Source organism: Saccostrea cucullata, unplaced genomic scaffold, assembly GCF_032062105.1.
Source record: "Saccostrea cucullata isolate Sc308-1 unplaced genomic scaffold, CSIRO_AGI_Scuc_v1 ctg5678, whole genome shotgun sequence".
NCBI classification, from domain to species: Eukaryota; Metazoa; Mollusca; class Bivalvia; order Ostreida; family Ostreidae; genus Saccostrea; species Saccostrea cuccullata.
In genome coordinates, this window is record NW_026929625.1 from 16,154 (window position 1) to 33,544 (window position 17,391).

The 17,391-nt window shown below is 35.4% G+C and overlaps 2 protein-coding genes across 6 annotated transcripts; both read right to left on the reverse strand.

Moving 5' to 3' along the window:
• Nucleotides 1–361: 361 nt before the first annotated feature.
• LOC134281500 (uncharacterized) lies at nucleotides 362–3,034 on the reverse strand. Of its 5 annotated transcripts, XR_009995097.1 has the most exons (7): nucleotides 2,922–3,034; nucleotides 2,394–2,537; nucleotides 2,142–2,234; nucleotides 1,843–2,012; nucleotides 1,139–1,436; nucleotides 886–996; nucleotides 364–798 (listed from the first exon to the last, which is right to left on the reverse strand). XR_009995097.1 is itself a non-coding variant. In XM_062763963.1 (3 exons), the coding sequence occupies exons 2-3, from the start codon at nucleotides 2,506–2,508 to the stop codon at nucleotides 647–649; spliced, it is 465 nt and encodes a 154-aa protein (XP_062619947.1). In that variant the 5' UTR covers nucleotides 2,509–2,537; nucleotides 2,922–3,034; the 3' UTR covers nucleotides 380–646. The 5 variants fall into 5 exon arrangements, 3 of the variants coding, with proteins under 3 accessions (XP_062619947.1, XP_062619946.1, XP_062619945.1); XR_009995096.1 differs by having other exon boundaries at nucleotides 362–996; XM_062763963.1 differs by lacking the exons at nucleotides 1,139–1,436; nucleotides 1,843–2,012; nucleotides 2,142–2,234 and having other exon boundaries at nucleotides 380–996.
• Nucleotides 3,035–8,993: 5,959 nt separating this feature from the next.
• Nucleotides 8,994–16,266, reverse strand: LOC134281502 (heat shock 70 kDa protein 12A-like). The gene is made up of 5 exons (XM_062763964.1): nucleotides 16,145–16,266; nucleotides 15,456–15,790; nucleotides 12,366–12,584; nucleotides 11,620–11,773; nucleotides 8,994–11,146 (listed from the first exon to the last, which is right to left on the reverse strand). The coding sequence occupies exons 2-5, from the start codon at nucleotides 15,777–15,779 to the stop codon at nucleotides 10,083–10,085; spliced, it is 1,761 nt and encodes a 586-aa protein (XP_062619948.1). The 5' UTR covers nucleotides 15,780–15,790; nucleotides 16,145–16,266; the 3' UTR covers nucleotides 8,994–10,082.
• Between the last annotated feature and the right edge of the window lie 1,125 nt (nucleotides 16,267–17,391).

Here is a 17,391-nt window from a genome sequence, read left to right on the forward strand (position 1 = left end):
CCGACCAAAGTTTTACATAGAAATACATAGGAAAATTCTGTAAAAATCTTCTTCTCAAGATGTAACATTTTTGTCTTTCTTAATAGATATATTGTTGAAAACATGAATTTGTTGAGTTGTGCTTTAAAGGTTAATATACTTGCAACTAGAGATTTAAGATTATAAGTAAACCCTCTTCCAAATTATATTGTCAAATGAAGAATGGAATTGCCAAACATTCTTGTAATAAATCCATGCTAACAAAAGGGATTTTCATTTTCTGAAGTACATGTATTACAACATAGTACTACAAAGTTAACAAGTATAACCATTGACATTGATAACAAATCAAAATTTGCTTATCCTTTGCACTTATCCTTTGCACTTTGGTATGAATATCTTTACTGTTTAGTTTAACATACTGTCACACACCAATGCAAATTTATGATAAGTACATGTATCTTTAAGTAATTTCTTTCAAAAGTGGAGCTTGCAAGTTTACAAGACAAGAACAGAGTTGAAATATTTTTGTTGAGATTGGTCTGTAAGTAGATGGGATGTGACGGAGAATCTCGTAATTCTTTATCCTCTCGTTGGCTCTTTCCACATGAATACGTGCTTTAGCAATCTTGTAACACAGTGCTGCTTCTTGTTTGGTAAACTGGCCTCATGTCGATAAAAAAGCTGGTATATTTAAGCAGACACCCTGGGGCAACTGGTCATGAATGGTGAAACCTTTGACCGCCAAAATAAGGTCTCCAGCTTTGAACTTTCGTAAAACTTGGCTGTGACGTACAATAGCTACATCAGAAGTAGAACCTTGGTACAGCATGGAGCAAAATGTAAGTGCACCATTTGGAGCCACGCAAGTTACCGCTTTAACAGTATGGCGACTTTTGTACAAACTGTAGGCCATGGCCTGATTGGCCATATGTGTTGGGATGTCCTGGGTTGTTTCAATTGCATCCATGGATGCTCTAGCAGAGGAAAAATCCTCAAAAGATTTTGGCAGAGACCCTGAAAAAAAGTTGGAAAAAAATTAATTTGATTATTTGTAATTGTGTAAAAAAAAATTGTGTTTCAGTCAAACTTTCAAGAATACAATAAATTTAATTGCATTAAATTTTTGCAAGTCATTATGATAAATTTTAAAACAAACCTTTGCATTTAAGCTGACTTGGAAAACATTCATTGACTTCGCCATCAGACAGCATCTTGTGAAGTGCATGAACAAGGGTATGAAAGATGTTCGAAATTGTTGGTCGATTGACACAGAATCTATGAGCCAAGTCAGTGTCCCGTAGATTGAGTTTTAACTTCATTAGTACAATGAGCAGTTGGTCCTCTGTTTTCATTGAAGGAGTCCAACCATTTAATAATCGAGTTTAAATCGTTGTAACAATCTGACTAAGATTTCGAATAGATCTGTCATACTGTAGGGATGTATACAAAAGCATCTGAAATTAAATTTGTTTTAATACTGATTAAAATATTTCCAAAAACTGAAAAGATTGTAGATAAATTAGTTTTAAGTAATAACAATATTAGTCACAGTCAGGTTTGCTACTATCCATACTATGCATTTATTTAAAAACTGTTGAAATGAGACATTTAGTGTTCTGATAAAAAATTGTCGTCATAGAGTAAAACATGGTTTATACAGAGAAGGTTTTAGATATTATTCACCCAAAGATCAAATTAAATGATTTTTTTTTCTGTTATTTTAAATATTATGAACTCAATGATAATAAGAAAATATGTTAACATAACAGTCAATCTAAGATGTTCATCCCTCAACGGCAACACGTTTTACTGAAATTGTTAGAAAATAGGAAATCACAAGTGGAATTCCTTTAAATGTACCTTCTCTTCGTTGTCTTTAATATAGTGAATTGACATTGGGTTCCTTTTACTAGACTCTATTTTTAGGGCAAGAATTCCTTTTCCAGTTGTCGTATTTCTGTTGAGAGGCGCTGCATTTCTTGAGTACAGTTAAATGTGCAGGATGCTGAGTAGTTGTGCTCTGATATTAACTGAAAATATATTGTAAATTATGAGTAATTGATGTACAGTTAAAAGAACTGTATATATTAAATTAAAAATTATTGAAAATGTTTCAGTGTTGGTCATTTGTCACCATTGGTGTTTTAAATGAGCTTTACTTTTTCTTGATCTTGACATTTTGGTGCTTTTAGAATCTGCAACTGGTCCATCTGTGAGATGACAGGGACTCCTCACTTTTGAGTTTTTTCCTCCTTTGTAAAATAAACTTGAATATTCTTTTATTCAGTTGTAAGCTACTCTGTTTATACATGTACCCTTTTAAAGATTTTTAGTAAAATATTCTCAATTAAACTCCACCCACCCACCATCCAAAAACAAGATGTCAGTCATATTTTGAAAAATAATTTCACCTTTTTGTACATTCAGGATCAGAGAAATCCATGGCCTTTCCTTCATTCCATGCAAAATATGCAGGGTCCCCCTCCTTCTTACCATCCTTAAAGTGGCAGGAGCAGATGCGATCATTCTGATCTCCTGGTTGGCGATCAGCTCGTCTAAAAATATATTATACAAAGACTGAGTGAAGGAGAATTAAAAAGCAAAACATGTATATTTGGCATGTTATTATCAAATCATAGCCTAAATGACTTATTTTTTTCATTATTTTATTAAATGTTACATTTACTTGCACGTACAAGATAACCATGTGCATAACATTAACAAACGGTAGCAGTATTTGGTAGTAATAATACGAAATAAAATGTAATAAAAACAGCTGTTAAACAAAAATTAACCTTGCTGCAAATTGCAGTTTTTGTAGTATACTCTTCATTATTCTTCTGCTGTATTGATTACTACGAGATTTAACTTTTTAGCATGTATGTATAAATACTGTATCTGACAATAAAGTATCGTGACATATCGTTACAAGTACCTACAAATTTTGTCAATATATCTACGTTTACTGAGTTTTTTCCCTAGCAGGCCGAAATATCTCCATCATGTCACCAGGGTCAACACTCGTGCATCTCGTAATTAGTGCTGTAATAAATATAGTTTTCCCGTAAACAATCGCTTCAGCTACTTTCGTTATTTCCAACCAATGAAATTTGTCCTTACTTTACTGAAGTACTGTTGCGTCATATTGCACGCATCACTGAATTGTAGAACACACATCTGACACAAGATTTCGAATATACATCACAAGATTATCGAACATACATCACAAGATTTTGAATATACATCACAAGATTTCGAACATACATCACAAGATATCGAACATACATCACAAGATTTTGAATATACATCACAAGATTATCGAATATAGCAACGTTTGACATGCCATATACTTAGAGATATGATGAACATATTAAAAGAGCATTAACTGAGTTACTATCCGTAATTCTAACAAACATTGCATATTTTAACCACTTCTAATCAACAATTACTTGTACCTCATAAATTTGTATAACGAAAAAGATGAATACCAACTCACATATAATAGTTTAGTTCTTCGTCCGTCGGTGACGACGATGACCACTGTCTTATCTTCGTGGAGGAGGGGGTTGACCTGGACAATGGGCTCGGGGGTGAATGGTCATGCCGATCCTCGCACAAACAGATGAAGGAGTTTTTCGACTAGAGTCACGTCCCCTTATTTGTAAATCTCAGCTGATATAGAGTACCCACCACGTGTTGACAGCAAATTAATTGCTTTTTTGATCTCATCCAACGAGGGAACGGCGTCCAGTGAATGGTTGATGGGAACCTGGGCAGTCGGTTGAAGGCTTCGTCGTGGATGGTAGAAGGGCGGTTCAGAACGCCATTAAAATGTTCCGCCCACCTGTCGAGTATCTTTTCCTTCTCTGTGATGACTGTTAACCCGTCATCACTGAGGAGAGGTGATGAGCCTGATGGAGTTGGCCCGTAGACTTCCCCCAGTTCACAGTAAAAGTTCTTCCTGTCATGAGATTCTGCGTAGCGTTGGATCTCTTCAACCTTGGCATTCAGGCAGGAATCTCGCATATCCCGAAGCTTTTGCTGTACTGTGCTGTGAGCGTTCCTCAGAGGAACTGAGGTGGAGATGGGATCATCAATAGTACATGTAAGCGCCATGTTTGTTATCTAGAAGCTGCGTGATCTCAGCACGGTTCTCATCAATCCAGTGTTTTTTGTGGAGGGCCCAAGACACTCGAAGGCTATAATTTACACTGTATCACGAAGTGTGCTCCATGCTGCTTCCAGTTCGTGGTCATCCAGCAGGGTGGATTTCAGGCGTTCTTCCAGGGTGTCAGCAAAGTACTGAGGTGGAAGGCAACTTGAGCTTGCCAACGTTGAAACGTTTTGAAGCCTTAATCCTCTGAGGACGTATCCTGAGTTTGATCCGGATGTTGAGAGTTGAAGTTTAAAGACGATGAGACGGTGATCTGTCCAGCACTCCGCGCCGCACATAGCCTTGGTGAACAAACGAGCTTTCTGTGTGTCTCTCTTCCTGACAATGACGTAGTCAATGAGATGCTAGTGCTTTGAGCGAGGGTGTTTCAATGGCGTCTTGTTACGGATGGGAAGGCAGAAAACGGTGTTAGTGATGAGAAAGCCATGTTCAACGCAGGTCTGAAGAAGCAACAGGCCTTCACTGTTGCACTTGCCCCCTCTGTGCTTCCCAATCACGCTTTTCCCCGGTGGTATCTCGCATTAAAGTCACCAAGAATGACGAGCTTGTCTGCGTTGGGGACGGCGTAAGTGACATTGTGGAGGTTCTCAAAGAACTTGTTTTAGCCTCCTCTGGGTTAGTGAGGATAGGAACATATGCGCTGATACTAGTGGCGAACTTTCCTCGAGTGAGGGGGTTTCATCATCAGGCGGTCGTTCACTCCTTTGGGTACGCCGACTAGCTTGCCAGCAAAGCCTACGCCAGCTTCTCGTTTCTCCTTGGCTCTTCCATCCTGGTTCACTGAGAGCTGCAATGTCAATGCTATATCTCGAAAGTTTAAATGCAATCAGTGCTGTGCGTCTCTGGGGTCTGTCGGTAATGTCTCTGTCGAGAAGCGTTCGAACATTCCACGATCCAAGGTTCAATGTGATGATCCTTGTTTTCTACTTGTTCTCTTTGTTATTTCGATAGCATGTGTAGGGTCTAGGTAAACTGCCTAGAGAAAAGTGGAGCAGGCATTGTTTGGGATACCTTTTCTAATCGGCTCCTCTCTGCCATGGACGTGAGCAGTGCGTTCCTAAAGAGGGCTGCTCAGTCGCAGAAGTGGCTGCCGAACTCCAACGCTGCTCCGATCGGTGAAGAACAATCCTATGGCCTGTGCCGTCTGCGTGCAGGTCCGCGACTAGCGACTTCCAGTGAACCCGCACCTGTCACCTTTTTCCTCGCATGTCCTCATAGGGCTTTGGGGTGGATGATAGAAGGGATGGAAGATGAACAATGACTTGCGTGATGAGTTTGATTAAAGTGAAGTATATAATTTAGACGGTTCATTACAGAGTCAATATTGAATGATAATTGAAAAGGGTAAAGGCTTGGTCTGCATTCAGAAGAATTTTCAAGAAAATATCATTCAAAATAAGAGAGAAATTGCATATTGAAAAAAAAACCTCCTTCTTTCAAAGACACAGCTGAGAGAACAAACAAGTTGGGTTAGTGTACATCATTAAAGCCACAATCAATTGAATGCTATCATACATTTTCTGAAGGTAGAGAGGCATGTCCTTCAAAAATTAACTATGAAAATTATTCACCTAAGATGGTACCGATACCGAAAAATTCATGGCCTGGCTCATGGACTAAATGTAAAGTTTTGAATAAACATCTTTGACCACAAATTCTTGGGTCTTGGTTGATAAATTTATATGTACCTTATTGATATGTATTAAAGGTATATATGGAGGCTACGTAATGGCGTCTGCTCAACTCGCTTGTTTACATGGATAGTTCGTTGAAAATAATACTATTCCTACCGATCTTTATGCACCAGACGTCTTGAAACATTGATAATAAAAAAAGCCCTCACATCTTGCAAACAATTCAAATTTATAGAGGCATTCTAAGAAATTTGAATGTAACATGAATTATTCCAGAACTGTTTCATTTTGTCGGAATGCCTCTAGAATTTTGAAATGTCTGAATGATCGACCGGAATTTGTCGTTTAGAATCGGGATTTAGTCTTTGCACTTAGTTCCAGACACGTTTAAGAAAAGTTTGAAAAAATGTTTAAAATCACGTTTTAGGAATTATTTGCAAGATATGAGGGAGATTTAAAATTGTTTAAATGAAGGACCAACCCCCAACCCCCCTATAGACAGTTAAACAAGATATAAAAAAAATATGATAGTGTCATTAAAAATGTTCTCCTCAAGAGCCACTGTGGCAAAAAACTGAAACTTATGTGAAGCACCCTGGAGTAGTGTACGTTTAGACTATGACACCAGGGGTGGGGCTGGGCCACAATAAGGAATCTGAGTTTTACACTTAAATATATAAGCAAAACATAAAAAAAAAATTTGTCAAGAGGCCCTGGACCATAAAAGTTAAAACTGTTGTGGAAGCTTCCTGGTGTAGTGTAGATTCTAAATTGTTCAAATTATGACCCCTGGGGGTAGCTAGGACGGGACCACAATAGAAAATCCATGTTTTATGTTGAAATGTAAAAGAACAATCTTGATTAATCTTATCTTCAAGAATCACTTGACCAGAATAACTGAAACGTATGTGAAAGTATCCTGGTGTAGTATGAATTCTACATTGTTCAAATCATGACCCAATGGTAGGGAGAGGCCACAATAGGTAATAAAAGGGGTAATCTGGTGAAGAACAGCACGATTAAAATTACACAGGTGAACGTTGTGTCGCATGGGTTTCTGTTTGCTTATCAATGAGGTACATTCTCAGAACATATTTATTGACCAAGACCCAAGTACCTTTGTCTTTGACATCATTTGGATTACATAAGTGTGCGCGGATTTATATATATTGAATATATTTATTAAAATTTTGCTTTTTGACTACGTTTCTAAATACAAAGTTTAACAATGTCTTTGAGAGTAAAGTTAGACTAGTTTGTGTGCGCAGGTGGATTGAGTTGGTGAACACTTTCTTTGAATTGCTATTGGTTACGAATTTTCATTGGCTGTTATAATAAAGAACTATCAAATCAGATCGTTTCTTTTGTATTATAAGCTAGCCAAATCTAGATTCAAATCACTGCAGATCCGGGGCCCTGATTAGACACTTCCACCTCGCACAAGGTATACTTTATATACGTGTATTTATAACTTTAAATTACAAGTTTTTTTAGTAAATAAACGACAAAGATTGTCAGTTATAAAGTTAATATGTATATATTCTCATACGTAATGCATTACTATGTATAAATTGTATACACTGAACCAAACTTCTAAGTGTTCACCTAACATTTTTCAAGTCTTAAAGAACAAATGCATTTAATAAATAATTTCTTTAATTCATGGTTAATGATGCATATTTAAGTTCGATGTTGCGTAGATTTCATGTAAGTATCTCGTCAGAATTTTAAGCAAAGTGTCAAGGAAATGATGTACCCCCAAAATGAAAATTCACACAAAAAATCTCTATGGAGTAAGACCACCACTCGCTCTAATTACTACGAGACAATTTTTACTGTTGGATACCATGTACCCCTGAATAGGAGATTGGGCCATTTGCTGCAACACCTACTGCATAGATCTTTCCAAACCGTTGAAATTGTGTGGAAGGGGGGGGGGGCTTTGACATTTCTAATAAAAATCCCAAATGTGTTCAATGAGATACAGATCCTGGAATGTGACAGTGTATCATCACACAGATACCTTTTGGTCAATATCCTAGGGTGTTTAGCACGTAAGTGCACCGCCTTAAGGATGATTCAGACTGCTTGAGCTGGTATAAGACTGTCACAAGCACCAATTTCTTATCATTTTCATACGATTGAAATTGTTTCTTTTTATGTTTCTAAGATTGCTTCAGGACAATTTCACACTCTTTGAACCTGGTGTGACACGAAATTTTGGCCTCAGACGAAGATCAAGGTCACTTCCGGTTTGCTTAAATTTTGTCCAAAACTTTCAAATTGTGATAAATTGGCGACTAAAAATGATGCAAAGCCTATAGAAAAATGTGTTTGAATGGGTTTTGACACAGGTTGTTAATTTTTAAAAGTAATATCAAGGACAATTAAACACTAAGATAAAAGTGAGTAAAACGTGGTGCAAGGATGGTCCAGATATCAACATTTCAACAGCTCTCCCTTCTTAATCAGTGGTCATTTTGCCAATGTTTTGTGTTTTTTAGTGAAACCAGTTTTCAAAATTCGATAATGATTACAAAAAGATGCTAATTACACAAAACACGCGCCGCAAAGTACAGATTTATTGTTTTTAAGCTTCGTCACGGAACATTGGTTTTCATCGGTGATATTTTATTTTCTTTCTACAATTGTTGAGAAGACTCATTTGTTGTAATTATTTGAAAATATCATACCATTCTATAAAGTATTTTATAAATAAATACATTTTTTAAAGTGAACACTTAGAAGTTTTGTTAAGTGTATATTTACATGTACTTATATTTTTTTGTAGAATCACCTTATATGTTATATGAATAAACCTAAAAACCTACAGTGCCATCATTATTTCACTTGGTCACATAAGATTTTAAACATAATCACTTACAAGAGGTCCATGGGCCTCATTACTCACCTGAGTTCAGTATTGAAAAGTTTAAATAAAAATGTGGTTCGGAGGAGGAAATGGATTTTAACAAAGTGAAATCTACACTTCCCTAGACTGTTTTTGAATTAATATTACACTATCCGAGGATGCTTCTATATATCTATGACCAACCTTGTCTTTGCTGCTATTGAAAAAAGATTTTTAATAAAGATTTTTCATATTTAATCTTATGTTAAACTTTGGTCCCCAGTGTGATCCCACCCTACCCTCCGGGGGTCATCTTAACAAACATGAAACTGCACTTCCTTAGGATGCATCCACATGAGTTTCATCTTTTCTGGTCCAATGGCTTCTGACAAGATTTTTACAATATACCACAAATTTTTCAGTAATTCATAATTATCTGCCCTTGGAAGAAGGCGTGACCCTTCAAAAAAATTAAAAGAAATTCAAATCCCCCTAGCCTTTGACCTTTTCCAGATTGTGGGTGGATTTACAAGGCCATATGTGGTTTGCTAAGCCAGTTACATTTATAAGGCCTGCCTCGAGGAGGTATTTTACCTCCTGACAATTTAAAAATCACTATTCAGGTTCAGTCTTCTACTTTTTCTGAGTAGAATAGTTTGCTATAGTACTTGTAGATGATGTTCCTTTATTGGTTGCTGTAAGTGTTACATATGGATCGTATCCGATAATTCCAGGGTTTGGGGTTTTCAATATAGTAACTGATTTCAAATGGTGTGATTTTAGTGGACTGTCAAAATATACAAATATGTTCTAACATTATCTAGGTCATGATTCGAACAAATATTTGATTCTTCACAATGGATAAAAGGGTTCCTAAAAGTTTCAACTTCTTGACCCAGTGGTTCTTAACACGAAGGTTTCAAACATGCCAACTATGATTTAACTATTTCTAAGTTATATACCCTTATATGAAGGTGCTGTTTTTTTTATTTGAACAAACTTGAATCCCATTCACCCTTAGTAGCAAGTTTGGTTGAAATTGGCCTAATAGATCTTACTGGAGAAGAAGACGAAAATCATGTGAAAAGTTTACAGACTTACGAACGGACAAACAAACAAAAGTCATGTGATTTTTCAGTTCAGGTGAGATAAAATTACATAGACATTTACATAATTATATGACATGATATACAAATGATATTATATCACGATAACCAATAAAAGATCAAGCATTTCCTCTAACTATAATTATGACGTCATTTTAAAAATAATAATAATTATTATTATAGATTAATACATGACGATAAATTCTGAACGTGTATAAACTCCAAATATATAACGTGTACTAAATAGAAGATTCAGTACAGTTTTAGTTTTAAATATACAAGGGATAAATAAATGATGCCACCACACGTGCCATTCAAACTTCAGGAGAAGCAATTTAAGGTTCATCTTCAAGAAACTCAAATTGTCTTGAAGTTTTATCACCGGTCCTTACTACCAAAGACTGGACCTCTATTTCAGTGTCCCCGAATAGCAAGCTAACCTTGACCTCCCTGTCTAATCCCCCGGTAGTGTCATGCATATCGACATCATAGCTTCCTAGAAATGTGCATCCTGGATCATCTATATACATTGGGTTATCGTTTTCTGATTTATACAGGGAAATAAGCATACTTTTTTGGTCAGCTTTCAAAGGCGTATAAGTTTTTTCTGCCTGGGCCACGTTCAATATGAGTTCGTCGTCTTTCTTCACATGTCTACTAAAAAGATCCTTACATGTGTCTTCTTCATTTACTTGAAATTTCTTTGATTCTTTGTGTATTTTGGGATCAAATTTACGAGTTGTAGCTATACCATAAGTTCTCTGCGCAATTCGGCAGTCAATTGTACTGGGATCTTTTCCAAAAAGCACCGCACCGCGAAGTACTGTCAGTCCGGCTTCCTGGGGAACAATGACCCGATACTTGGAGCAAAAAGCACTTTTTACTGCATCTTGCAAAACTGGTGACTCTGAAAACCCACCTACCATAAGGATAAAGTCAACACCTTTCGCTTTTGGTGATTGGAGAAGTTTTTTAACATGATCGACCACTCTGTCGCAAGTGGTCCTAAAGAGGTCTACAAAAGTTGCACGGTTTATTCTCAGTTTATCTAACTCTAGATCAATATTTCCGTTATATTTGGTACATGCAATCTTGCCTGCCAAGTTTTTGCAAATTTCTACCAAACTTAGAGGTATTTTCAATGTAACAAACGCTTCATTCTCATTACTTTCATTTCTCTTCCTCTTCTTTATTTCGAAATCCCTAAACAATTCGAGGTAGTCGGCCGTATATGTGCGGCGGAATTCCTCCATAAGACCCTCTCCTACAATCTCAGTTAGAACTGCCTCGAAGGCTTTGTCCACGCTGACCCCTCCCCAGTCCCCACCGCTGGCTCTCGTCAGTTCCCTCAGCTTTCCTTCGTCTTTGACCTCGTGAATAGTTATGTCGATAGTTCCACCTTTGAACAAAGAATCTTACAATAAGAAATTATGGTTCTTTGAATTAAAAAATGCTCGAAGTAAAATATTCAAACTTGAGAAAAAGATTCTAATGTATCTCTCTCAAATTCAAGTCTCATTTAATACATCAGTCGTTGTTATATAAAAATTAACTATAAAGAGAGAATGATTTGATTTAATTACAGTATATTAGAGAAAAAATGCATTAATTTTTTTATCCTTATCCAACATTTATGCAATTTATAGTACATCTCAGAATGCGACATTTGATTTTTTCGTTTCAATTTTCACTGTAACACTGTAACACGAAAACAAGAATCTCAACAAAGAAATACTACATCATGAACAATTGAATATATTTTCGGTTTCTATTCCAAGGATTAAATTATACAGTATGTGTTTTGACTTAAGGATGCAGTTTTAAATGGTTAAATAAGGAGATATCTTCCTTTTATATTAATTAAGCACGAACCTCCTGCGTCCAGAACAAGATATTTGCTGCCCACTTGAAAAGAGTCTATTCTGTTATCACTTCCTTGAAGTTTTTCTACAGGTAGATGTTTGCACCAGATGGAAGCTGCCTCTGGTTCAAGTGCGATTCGTAGTTTGTCTCTGTCTATACCTGCCTATAAACCATTTATTATGAAACCTAACAGGCGCGGATCCAGAAATTTTTTCCAGGGGGGGGTCCACCTCAGTCAATAAAAAAAATTCCAATCCCATAAATTTCTTGACAAGAAAAAAAAAAAAAAAAAAAAAACCTAAAATCGCCCAAACGTCAAAAACCTTTTTCGTGGGGGGGGGGGGGGGGGGGGGGGGGGGGGGGGTTAGTGGTGACTTCTATTGCTTCAAATCTTTCACTTATCATACCACTTCACACATATTCTCGTTTACCAGGGGGGTCTGAGTTTTCCAGGGGGGGTCCATGGGGTAGCTATTTTCTTGTTTTAGTATATACATTTTTTTACCTGTTAAATTCCAGGGGGGGTCCTGACGCCCCCGACCCCCCCTCTAGATCCGCGCATGCCTAAAGTTCGTTTCATAAATAAATATTTTTGAAAATTTCAAAGTAGTGTTTAACCGAAGCGATTTATTTATTTATTTATTTTTACAAATTGTGCTTTCGATTTAAAGCATTTTTTTCCCATTTCAAAATACCCGTACATAAATGTGTTTAAAAGACCCAAACAAATTAAAGAACTGCTAATTATTTATTACCTGTTCTGCAGCCTTTCTCATGAATTGTTTCGCGGGATCGTCCCAAATTGCGGGAACAGTAACAACCCAAAATATGTCCTTATCTGTAGCAATGGACTTCCTTTGTTCTAAATTTTCTAATAGATGTCCTTTTAAGTAGCGTATGGCATGAGCGAAAATATCTACAGCTGGTATCTCTCTGTTTAAAATGTCTGGAATTGTAGTGTTCATCGTTAATCGCTGAAAAAATTAAAATATATATAATTAAGTGTCGATACTACGATATACCGCAAAACTTGTTTTCTTTAGCCAGAATACCAGTATACCTTTCATCAGGCCATCATGCAAGGGATGGTTAATATGTTTTAAATTTTTTTTTTTCATATACCAAATGTTTTAAAGTGTTTTTTTTAATAATAGTTAATCAAAATAATTTTTATTAACGAATGATACTAATTATCAAGAAACGAATCCCAATTTAGTGTGTTGTGTTCTATTATCACCTTGCTGGATATAATGCATTTTGTCCAATTCGTGCACAGAAAGGAGTTTTCCACTTAAGTATAGTAGCTTGGTCCCTTTTTTCGCCCCTATTTTACAGAATATACTTGAGGATATGGTATAATTTTTATTTTCATGGTGTATAACATAGTAGTTCTGATTAAAATTTTGTACAATCATTATTAATGATTTTGAGTATCAAGAAATAAAAGCCAATTTTCAACACCTACCGCACATACACATTCCGGAACATTTTCTTTCGAACAGGGTACGGTTTCTCTATTACATACACATGGGCGGAGACATTTAAATTAGTTACTATATAAAGGAAGACATGGTGAGCTGTAGCGTGAGATAAGAAACAATAAACAATGTACGGGTTAGAATAATATTCAAAAAGCTTGAATTTTATTTTGCACTATTCGTATTCTTCTTAATTTGGCGTGGGTGAGGAGTCTTCTTTTTGTTCTTAAGGTATTTTTGGTCTGAAAATCCCCAATCACTTTTTTTTATTTTTAATCTATAAATGCATCTATCAGATATTAACCACTTTATTAATTTTCTTCCATATGACAATTTAAAAAGTACAAGCGATCGAATAATAAATAACAGTAAATACATACAGAAATTTAATACACTTCCTTTCCTTTGTAAAGGGGGAGCTGAGAAAAAATAAACAAAAAATAAACAATAGACCTGAACAGAAGTTTGGTAAAGCAAAAGAAAAAGAGTAAACTCTTCCAAACTTGAAAAAAAAATCGATTATGTAGGTGTGCGAGTCAAACTATTACTCATTTTTATTTGAAAAATAAAACAACAATTTCAATGTGTGTTTAGTCATATCGTACTAGGCTAAAGGTGTAAGAAAGTTGTTTTTTTTTTTTGGAGGGGTGGGGGGTGGGGGTAAAGACCTAAAGATTTATCTCAGAAAAGGAGGGGTCACCCCTCCTCCTAATACTACATGTCTGACATGTATATTCATTTCTCAATTTTGCTCTAAATTCCGCAATAAATATTCCGATTTACTTATAGATTATTGTTTAGGTACATGGCGTGTACAAAGCGCGTAATATACATGTGTATGATCACGTCAAAAACTGTTGTTGCATTGGCGTCGGAAGCAAATTGAAAGTGTGTGGGGGGGGAGCTAAGTGTAAAAAAAAAATTATCCTCGAAAAAAACCTGACAAGCAAGAAAAAAAAAACGAAATGTCCATCATTTCCCAAACGCGGGTTAGGTTTGAACTTCAGTACCAATTTTTTTTTTTCAAACATACCATTTTCCCCATTTTTAACCTATACTGCGACGTGTCTGTCGAAAGTGGAGGGCTAAACCTACGAAGCAATGTTCAATGTCTATATTAATAAACGGTTGCTTTGAATTTTGAAGTGGTCAGTACAGTGCATCATTTGCTTTTGTAGACTGGTTAAATGTGAAGAAATTGTAACGTCTTTGATATTTTTGCTTGTTTGTTTCTTTTTCGCAAGAAATTGATTAAATGTGTATTTATATACATCTACTAGTATATTGATTGTACATGTGTTGTTCGCAATGCCCAGGAAAATTGCGATTACATGTATGAGAATTAAAATATGTTGCCATCATTCGAAGATTAACATGAGTGATATTCTTCGAAGTCTATAGAGAACCTTGTTTTTAAAATAAAAAGGCCGGTGACTGCACTTTTCAAATACGAGCTACATGTGTCGCTTCCTAGAGAAAACACGCTTTTCGGAGGTATTCACCTGTGGCGGTATGGAATCACGTGACATATTATCTATTCTTAGCAGGTCAACAAGAGGTTAATCTTATGTAAATGTACTCACCAAACAGATTCAAAATCATAATACTTTTAAGTAGAAAACATAGAGCGCAATGTTGTTCAACAAAGATATTTTCACACAATCTGTATAAATATAATATACATATTATATTTTAATCTCGACTTTGAACAAATCTGCGCTCGATGTTTACGAAAGCTGTGAAGTAGGTACCTGTCACAAATTTCTTTTGATATTCATGAAAATCAAAGGACCCCACCTTCAAAACACAGCTTCGCGTGCTGTCTATTGCAATTATTTGACCTTTTTAAACGTTGACGCAAATACTACAGACATGAGAGAATAATATAATTTACTTTTTAAGTTTTTTAATGAAAGTTTAAAATTTGACGAGTAACCAGGGACCACAGATAATGCCTTATTGAGACTTCTTCTTTATTTCAAATATGTGCTTGAGGACAGGATCATTCGTGCTCAGAGATTATTTTTAATTAACTTTTATTTTTGAACTATATCAATATTTCTATCACTTAATTTTTTGTACAATTTGTGGCAGTGCAATTTATTACAAGCTCAGTAGTCAATTCCATTATCATCCACCCACAGAGACAATACTATATGCACCATGCATATGCAATTCAGCTAATAAGGAACTTTGCTGTCGTTATACAAGAACAGAATTTTTTGGAAAAGATTAATCTGTATATACACCTACAAAAGTGAAGAGACTTTGAAGGAAATAAAATGGTCTTTAGACAAGGACAAGAGGATAAAGAGACTTAGCGGTTATATTTAACTTGAATGCAATTTTCTTATGTTGAGGGCTCACCTTTGTCCTGACTTTGTCATAAAGCATCATTTTGAATCTACGAAAATAATAATGGCCTTCATGTTCTTCTTCTTCTGCTAGTTCTGCATATTGCTCTTCTGCCTCATATCCAAAGGCGACGAATTGTTTCTTTTCATTCAGTAGAACAGTTGTAGGGGCTTTAAATGACATGATGTCCCCTTTTCCCTGCCACACCGGACAAAATACTCTCGGGGGATCTTCTTCCAGTTCACTCCTTGCTCCAATAGCATACCCGGAATATGTTGTTCCAAAATCTATGGCAGCCACCATTAACATGTTATCTCCCTTTCTCCATGACGCCATTTTGATTTTCTCTATTAGTACAAAATTTATAGAATGAAACTAAAAATTATCATAATTAACTCAAAGTGTTGGATTGGTAAAATTTAAAGATGAAAATAAATCTTTAAAAAATTGTCTTTACTTCACCAATACATGTATTTCTTTAAAACCGTGTAAACCATGAACTTACATGTATTTATACGTCAAGATAGGTATGGATACAACCACTCCCTATGTTAAATTTGCTCTCGAAACGATATAAGTTGACATTTTAAAATCTTATTTAAGTCAGATACTAATCGATATTGGATGAATTTAATAAAAATCACAGGAAGTAAGATTAATTGGCTAAATGCAAAAGTATATTGATGTCATGAATGACTTACCTTTGTACTGCACTAAAACGAAAGTAGACTCAAGACAGTGACCTTTAATGTCTTTTTAAAAATCACAACCTTCTTGTCAAGTAAAGTTGTACCCTATCTCGTTGTAGGGTTAAATGTAAGTTAAGCAGGTCCAGTCCAAAGACTATTTCTACCTACGTAGCTATTAATAGCTACCTAGGTATTTAAAGCTACCCAAAGTAGCTATTTTTACCTACTTTTTATATTTTCTGCATTTTGCGGCTAACAGACCAAACGGCGCAACATGGTGAATACCATATTTTTTTAATACAGTCACACTAATGATGAATACGACAAAATTTTGGCCAAGAAATGATTACTTCCTGAATTGGCAATTTTACATTAGTTTCTATGTAAAATTCATAATATACGAAGTAATCATTTTTTGGCCAAATATTTGTCATATCCTTCATCAGTGTGACCGTATCAAGAAATTTTGTGCTCACCATGTTGCGCCGTTCCTGCATTTGGCCACAAAATGCAAGTTAAGCAGAAAGTAGGTTAAGTACTGAGATTTTAAAGAAAAAACATAAACATTTTTTTTCTTTCACAAACTGTATAAACTTACAAATTTGTGAAATTTAATTGACTTTTCATTTTTAAATGAAACTCGACACCCTCTTAACAGGTGACACAAACAAAAAAAGGATGCCTAAATTGATACCGGGGGTATATGTTTCTTGGCCTATTCTTGTTGCAAATTGTGTAACTAATAACTTTCTAGAATGTTAGAAAATCGTAAATCTTTTGTGTTAAAAATTATACATTTCTGCAACAATATTCTTTTTAATCAAAATTTTTTTACTTCAAATCTCATTATTGTGAAACTTTCAAATAAAATATGAAAAACTATGCGGTGAAACTTGTTTATTTTATTCAATAAAGCATGACTCGAGTTGTAATTTACAACTTCATTTTAAGACAAAAGTTTACTTGTATCATCTGGCCTTAATTGTGTTCTTGATAAAACCAACAGAAGGCCGGGGCAACTGGTTCTGATTTCTGTCTTTTAGCTTCAGTGTTTTATTTGTCAAGTATCAACCTAATTCCTGTCATAAAAATTGGGTTAGTCAATTGAGGATTCAGGGTGAAAAAGGGCAAGCCCAAAACAGTCTTAAAAGTGCATGTCATATGACCGAGAAAGAACCTTTTGATTTTTTTTTTTAAAAAAGGTTTCTATATATCATGCAATGATATTATAATTTTCAGGGCATGGATTGAAAAGTATC